Source organism: Drosophila melanogaster, chromosome 3R, assembly GCF_000001215.4.
Source record: "Drosophila melanogaster chromosome 3R".
NCBI lineage: Eukaryota > Metazoa > Arthropoda > Insecta > Diptera > Drosophilidae > Drosophila > Drosophila melanogaster.
In genome coordinates this window covers 29,314,225-29,321,845 of record NT_033777.3, presented here as the reverse complement: position 1 = coordinate 29,321,845, position 7,621 = coordinate 29,314,225, and the positions used below count along the sequence as shown (strand labels likewise).

Here is a 7,621-nt window from a genome sequence, read left to right as displayed (position 1 = left end):
CTGGCCTCGTTGTTAATAGAACACTTGACAACACTGGCTGTTTATGCTCAGGTGGGGCGTTTTAAAAAGCTGCATGTGTGAGTGTTGGAGGTGTGCTTGTGTCTGTTTATGTAGTACCCTCATTAACTGTCATTACACAATTTCCATAAAAAAAAAAGAAACGTCTGTGCGCACGTGTTTAGTTTTCTGCAGTCCGGAGGCTCCAACAAAAGTTGCCTCTTCTTCCGAACACACCTACCCCCCGCCCCCCACTATTATGTATATGCACCACCCACCCACATGTGTGCTTCCGAGTCTTTGTTTGTCTTTAGAAAAAAACTTTTTAAATTGTGTTAAATATTCCATTAAACAGAAAGCTTTTTGTATGCAGTTGCAAACAAAAAAAAAGAAAGAAAAACTGTCAGTGGCAGCAATAGAAGCAGCAGCAGAATTGCGCGTGCCGCAGATAAGTTGCCACAGTTAAAGGATGTGCACTGGGAAAAATCTGTTAATCTTGAATATTATATATGTACCTGTTCATTTGTGTGGAAAATGTGCGTTTCCTTCAATGCTTCTAATTTGTAATAATTTTATTGTTATTTTCTTAAATTTATACACCTATTTTCTCAGCACAAAGAAGGCGTGGCAACGAATGGACCCCACCCACACAAATCCTGCCAATAAGTTAGGAATTTTTATTATAATTTTATGCTCAAATGCATGCCACTTTATTTTTTAGAGCCACGCGTGGCAAAGGGAAACTTTTGCCGCCAGCCATCAAGTTTATTGGGGGGCTTAGCCATTCCCGTTGTGGGGCATTAATTGAGCCGCCGGGCTTTTAAAATAATTGCAACATGCAAGACTACTTTCATGCCACGGAGTGTTTGATTCAGATATGTCCAGTGGAAAATAAATGTATGCCAATATTTCAGTGGAAATCGCACATCGCACAAATATTAATTTCAATATGGTCGGCGAGGGAAAATAACAAAATACTAGAGTGGTGCCTGCTACGAGTCCTAGATAATCCTAATTCCGATTGAAATTAATTTAAAAATTAGCATACATAATTAACAAAAATAGGCTTTAACTGGTTTGCGAATTTCCGTGCAAATTTATTAAGGCAAAACTGTCAATATGGAAATTACGTATTTTCTTAGACGTTTTTCGTCACTACTTGGCTCAAAATAGTCAGAAATCTACGAAACTAACTTTTTTGTACATCTTTTGACCTAAACTAACAGGGCATATAACTTTTTGACCGTTTTTCCAAAATCCATATTTTGGCCATTTTTGAATTTTTTGTAAGGGGTACCATCATCATTTTTTGCAAAATTTGGCTCAAAATTTTTTTTCCAAAATTTGATTTTGGTTGGAAGGGGAGTTCGATTACGAGTCCAACAAGGTATGACAATCCATATTTCGGACAATATTTCTCAAGTTATGGCTGAAAAACGATTATTTTATGGTGGTTTATGCGAATTTATATGTCTCAAATGAAAACATGCAGCTTTCTTTCCCCTTGTAACCATTTATTCTTTATTTATAACATTGTATTTGTTTATATATTTCATTCTGTATTATGATCATGTATTAATTATGATTAGCAGTGAAAAGTATGCAACATTCAATTAGCGTCTGGGGGTAAGTCTGTACTACAAACTTATCGGAGTTCCAAACCCTGTAACGACGATTGGAGTGAGGCATATCGATATGCTTAAGGTAACGATTACGATGATGTTTTTATTATTTGATCAACGCACTGTTACCCATGCGGCAACTTAATTTGATCTGCTTAAATTATTTTATTTTACAATGTGTCTTGGTTACTTAAGACTAACAGATTTTTAATCCTAAAAATGATAGGGAGAATTATAATAGTTGATATAACATAGTAATTATTATTTATTTGATTATTCTAATGAATTTTAAAACTAAGACTTTCTAGGTCAAAACCAGGTTAGGGAGGTCATGAGGGTGGTTTTAAGGTAACAAAAGTATTCTTAATTTATTAAATAGCAAATAAGTATATAAAATTAATAAATCTGACATATTCCTTACTTTTATTTAGCACAAACATAATCATCAAATCAATTATATTCTGGTCCCGCTGAAAGTGTGCTCTTCCTAAGAACGTGCAATTATTAAAGATTCTAGCTTGAGTAAGTATCTTAAAAACTATATATACCCTACGGTAGGGTACAACGCAACGCGACAGTGTGACCAGTTGTCCTTTGCGGCGGCATACCAAAGCAGGCGAAGAGGAAGCACAGAACACAGTAGGCAGCGCAGCAGAGAAAATGTATAATTTACATTAATTTAATTACAAATAGTTCGTCGTGCCAGATCTCGATTCTTGTTATTCCGCAACAGACCGCAGTGGGGGAAAACTGTTGAAAAGCACAGCGCGCACAAGTGAGTCCACCACCTGGTTTTCCGCGGATACTAAATCCCAGCCAGGCAGCCAGCGAGCGAGCGAAAAGTGGGTGAAAATGGCGTGGAAAATGGGAGGAAACCGGGCCGCAACGCTGGCGTTGCTCTTCGCCAGCAGTTTGCTGCTGCTGAGTGCGGCCAATGCCGCCGATTTGGACACGGAGTCGGACGACTTCGAGGATGGTTATGTGGAGGATGTGCAGGTGAGTAGTTGGTCCGACGATGCGGTTCGTAAGATAAAAAAAACGAGAGAAAAAAGTACACGTCAGTGGAAGCTACTAGAAGAAAAGGCGAAACGCTATTGCTGTGAGGGTAGGGGAAGGTGGTTGTGGGGGAGGGGGGTGTTGGTGCGGCCGGCTTCTTCGCTTTATGACCCACAATTAGCATGCGAGTGTGTCTCACTTTTCCAGCAACAAATCCGAATGCGAGGGAAAATAAAACTGTTTACCAACAGACGAGGTCAAGCAGATAGCAACTCCCCATGGCAGCACCAAGAATGCGCTAATCTGTTGCTCCACAGGTTACATCAGAGGTTTATTGAGCAGAGCTTCTATTTAACGTGCTTGTTTCTCTAGAAATTATGCCAGTCATTTATGTTTCTAGGGGAGTTACTGCTACAGATGAGGTCAAGCTAAGAGCAACATAAAACATGTTATTATATAGCTATAACTAGTCTGGCGGGCCCAGGTGTAGCGCTCTCCAATTCAAACCCATGCTGGCCACCCATCTTTCTCTCCCTCTCTTTATCACTTTCCCCACTGACAACCGCGTGCTTCGGATTTTATGGCACCTTATCTAATGTTTCCACATATGCTTTGCAGGAGGAGCCCGCCGTCATCGGTGGCGATGAGAAGCTGGCCTACGAGAGCCCGGTTATCGATGCCAAGAAGTTCCACTTCGCGGATCACTTCGACGACGTGGAGGAGTCCAGGAAGAGGTGGGTGCTGTCGCAGGCCAAGAAGGACGACATCGCCGAGGAGATCTCCAAGTACGACGGCATCTGGAACTGGGAGTCGCCGCAGCGCATCGTTTGGGCTAACGACTTGGGTCTGGTGCTCAAGTCGAAGGCCAAACACGCGGCCATAGCCGCCCCCCTCCGCAAACCGTTCGAGTTCAAGTCGGACAAGCCGCTGGTGGTGCAGTACGAGGTCACGTTGCAGGTTCGTCACCTAGCGAAACGCTCTGGGATTGCATCAGCCGCCGGGCAAATCCAATTAATACCCGCTTACTGACCCAATTCTCGTTCTCCCCCGGCTTATTCTCGTTTTTTTGTTTTTGTTTTTTTGTTTTTAGGAGGGTCAGGAGTGCGGTGGCTCGTATCTGAAGCTTTTGTCCGCCGGAAAAGACACGGAGCAACTAAAAGCGGTAAGTGCGGGGGCCAATGCCCTCATAGATCACACTCGCCTGAACCCCAAAGAACATACATCGTAAACAACCCCCGAAACCGAATCTGTTTACTCGTAGTTCAATGACAAGACACCCTATACCATCATGTTTGGACCGGACAAGTGCGGCAACGATGTGAAAATGCACTTCATATTCCGGCACGTCAATCCAATTAATGGCACCATCACCGAGAAGCACTGCAACAAGCCAAAGTGAGTCCATTAAATGAACGCAACTCTTTGGCAGATTGGAAATGAGCAGCTCGTTCAAGCGTTATCGCTATCAATAGAATCACCACTCTAACCATCTTGCTTGAAAGTTTCCGAGCGTTGTATAGAAACAAAATTGGTGTTCGACATTGCGCATACGTGTAATATCTCCGAAATCACCTTTGCTCACCTTTATCACCCGTTTGGCTCTTCGTCACCGATGGTGGACTATTGCCCCCATTGATGAGCTGAATTTCTGAAGAGGCAGATAAACCGTATATTTATAATCCCATCGATGAATAATATTCTTTTGTTCTTTGCTTTCAGGAACCGTTTGGAAGAGCCATTCAAGGACAAGCTACCCCATCTCTACCAGCTGGTGGTCCGTCCCGATAACAGCTTTGAGATTCGCGTTGACCACAAGATCATCAATGAGGGTTCCCTGCTAACCGATTTCAAGCCACCAGTCAACCCGCCGGCAGAGATCGACGACCCCAATGACCACAAGCCCGAATCGTGGGATGAGCGAGAGAAGATCCCAGATCCCACTGCCCACAAGCCCGAGGATTGGGATGAGGATGCTCCACCCCAGTTGCCCGATACCGATGCCGTCATGCCCAATGGCTGGCTCGAAGATGAGCCCGACATGATTTTCGATCCAACTGCCACCAAACCCGAGGATTGGGATGCCGAAATCGATGGCGAGTGGGAGGCTCCATTGGTGGACAATCCAGTGTGCGAGAAGGCTCCCGGCTGTGGCAAGTGGAAGGCTCCGCTCATCCCCAATCCCAACTACAAGGGCAAGTGGCGTGCACCAATGATCGAGAACCCCAACTACCAGGGCAAGTGGGCACCCAGGAAGATTCCCAATCCAGACTTCTTTGAGGATCTGAAGCCCTTCCAAATGACGCCCATCGTAAGTGCAATTTGCATGGCTTTCGTTGTCCACTTTGCTATAGCCAAACTAACTCTATTTAGAGCGCTGTGGGTCTGGAACTGTGGTCCATGTCCAGCGATATTCTCTTCGACAACCTAATCATCACGGACGACGTGGAGGTGGCCCGTGACTTTGCCGCCAACAGCTTCGACATCAAGCGTCGCTACATCGATCGTGAATCGGTAAGTTTAAAACCCCTAACCTCTTCCGTTTTCCCTTCACAAATAAACACAGGGATTCGTAATCGAGAGACTTCTCTATCCAATTCGAAGAAAACCTTCTGGCACCGCCTAATGCGCCGCATGAACTACAAGCCCGGCTGGTGGGCCCTGTACTTCGTGTACCTGCTCATTCCGGCCAGTTGTTATGTCTTCTATCTCTACCGACGCGCCAAAGAGGTTGGCTCCGGTCTTGTCTTACGCTTTCAAATTTTAATTAGAAGTGCCTACAGTACAACCACATGAACACCTCTCATATTTGCCCTGCACCGTGCACCTGTAATTGCTACTGCTATTCTTTGGCTTTCTCATTAATAGGACTCATTCGTGAATAAGGTAGTCGAGCTAGCCAAGGCCAATCCCTCGATCTGGGGCATTGGCTTGGTGGCCATTGTGGCGCTGGTTGCCCTCACCATCTACTGTAGATTTGGTACCGCTAAGAGTCAGGTAATGATGCTCGAGCTTTCACTTGAGATCTTCATAAGGAATTTACTAATCCCACTTTTGCTATTAGGACTCGGCTGCCAAAAAGGCTGCTGCCGAGGCCAAGAAGTCCGACGATCCTCAGCCCGACGATGAGCCCGAGGCCGAGGAGGAGAGCGACGAAAGGGCCGCTGGCGATACCAGCAAGGAGAGCACACCGCTGTCCGCTAGTCCCAAGAAGAACCAAAAGTCTGATTTAGATGATAACGAAGAGGAGTCCAAGGCGGCGGAGAGCCGAGAGCCCGCACAGACTGAGGTGCGTTCAAAAATAAGCTTGCTTGTGTCCACCACCAGAACTAATCTCAACGTTATTCTCTTTAGGAATCTAACACAAAAACACGCAAGCGTCAAGCGCGCAAGGAGTAAGCGGGCATCCCCACATGCCGAATCCGAAAACAAACACTGCAACTCTAAAGAAAAAAAAAAACTTAATCCAATTCCAAAAGCCAGCGGTTGCGAAGCAGCAACAACCAAAATGTTTGTTCGCCAAGGCAGCCGACATCTCCCACAAACTACACACACACACCACACACACACTCGTTTCGGTTTAGTCAACTCTGTACGTACTTTTGCCGTATTATCGTTGCATTTCTGTCGTGTTCGACCCTCTGTCGTCCCCATATCTCCTATACATATATAGCACCCTTACACAGAGCCAGCCGCGATGGCACCGCTTTATAGTGTTTAGTTGGAGTGATGATCCTCCTTTTGATTTGTGTAAAAATGGAAAACACCAACTAGACAATTGAGGGAAACAAATCAACTACAACTGAAACTAAAGCAGCAAACAAAGAGGGAACTAAAGCAGATAAATCTAATGGCAAGCATCTAGTTTAATATTATGTAATTTAAACGAAATTGAATAGTATGTTAGTTATACTCAAGTTTCCATTTTCATTTGTACCGATGAAAATTTACAGCGAAAAATAAAACTAAATGTCAAAACCAAAGCAAGAGCCTTTGAATCCAACCAACTGCCAGCAGCTAAGCGAAAGGACTGAGCCAAGTCCTGTCGCACAGGTCCTGATTCCAACCCCCATGCAGCCATACCACATGGGTGTTAATTTAAATGTCAACCCCTGATGTTGGGATAGATCAGATTCGAATCGGATTTATTATGCTCGATGGTGCGTGGGGCGCCGACCAGACCAGACCAGACCAGACACATTGCATTCGTGCGGTTTTGGGGCATTTGCCAAATGCCAAATGCCAAAATGTTTTCATTATTTGGCCGATTGGATCGATCTGGTATAGAATACATTTAACAATCATTTTGCGAGTCAAGAAAGAAGGAAATCCCCGCCAATAGAATTCATTTTCAGCAAATGATACCATCATGTATTAGAGGCCTCCTTTTTGTCGCTCTGAATAATTCAATTCAATTTCCTAAGCTCATAAATATGCCAAATCAGACAGACAGTCCTCGTTAATGGAATTGTTATGACAACAGTAAGCCGACGACGATTTGCATTCGCCAAAAGGAGGAGTTGGGATGTCTCAGTCAGTCACACACAGGCGGGACATTCGAAATTAGATTTATGTCCGCCAAACAGATGTGAAACTCTTTCCTTCGATTGCCCAAAACTCCAAGGGCTATTCAATAAAAAGATTAAACGATTTGCCCGATGTCTGGCGGCCTCACTTAAAAGGATTAAAATTTTGCGGCTAGACTGCGTTGCATATTAATAATATACGTCGTATGTATGGGATGCGTCAGCCGGGGTATGCTCCATAATAATTCATGCATAGACAAAGGCTCCAAGGGTTGCCATTGCAACCGAAAATGAAAAAATGGAACCACAAACCTTTGTCTGCGTAAGCATTTTAATTTTAATAAAAATATTTTGACTTTCGTTTGTCAAAGGCTGCGACTTCCCAGAACCCTTCGAGCACAATAAAACGTCGGAAATAGAGTTGAGAATCCCCAATTTGCAGGGCTTTTAAGTGCTGCCTTCTTTCCGAGTGAGCTGAATTGG

At 44.2% G+C, this 7,621-nt stretch overlaps 1 protein-coding gene across 4 annotated transcripts, besides 1 other annotated feature; it reads left to right on the top strand.

Moving 5' to 3' along the window:
* Nucleotides 1–1,713: 1,713 nt before the first annotated feature.
* Nucleotides 1,714–1,961: a mobile genetic element.
* Nucleotides 1,962–2,201: 240 nt separating this feature from the next.
* Nucleotides 2,202–6,592, top strand: Cnx99A (Calnexin 99A). Of its 4 annotated transcripts, NM_170407.3 has the most exons (10): nt 2,202–2,258; nt 2,313–2,615; nt 3,234–3,572; nt 3,706–3,777; nt 3,877–4,010; nt 4,335–4,923; nt 4,986–5,126; nt 5,481–5,609; nt 5,677–5,901; nt 5,967–6,592. In NM_170407.3, the coding sequence occupies exons 2-10, from the start codon at nt 2,472–2,474 to the stop codon at nt 6,009–6,011; spliced, it is 1,818 nt and encodes a 605-aa protein (NP_733286.1). In that variant the 5' UTR covers nt 2,202–2,258; nt 2,313–2,471; the 3' UTR covers nt 6,012–6,592. The 4 variants fall into 4 exon arrangements, with proteins under 4 accessions (NP_733286.1, NP_477157.1, NP_001036766.2 ...); NM_057809.5 differs by having other exon boundaries at nt 2,248–2,615; NM_001043301.2 differs by lacking the exon at nt 5,481–5,609 and adding an exon at nt 5,217–5,342 and having other exon boundaries at nt 2,248–2,615.
* Nucleotides 6,593–7,621: the final 1,029 nt, after the last annotated feature.

Coding starts and splice junctions, on each gene's coding strand:
- Cnx99A (NM_170407.3), top strand. CDS start 2,472: ATGGCGTGGAAAATGGGAGGAAACCGGGCCGCAACGCTGGCGTTGCTC. Junction 2,616..3,233: donor GTTATGTGGAGGATGTGCAG/GTGAGTAGTTGG, acceptor TATGCTTTGCAG/GAGGAGCCCGCCGTCATCGG. Junction 4,924..4,985: donor CCTTCCAAATGACGCCCATC/GTAAGTGCAATT, acceptor AACTCTATTTAG/AGCGCTGTGGGTCTGGAACT.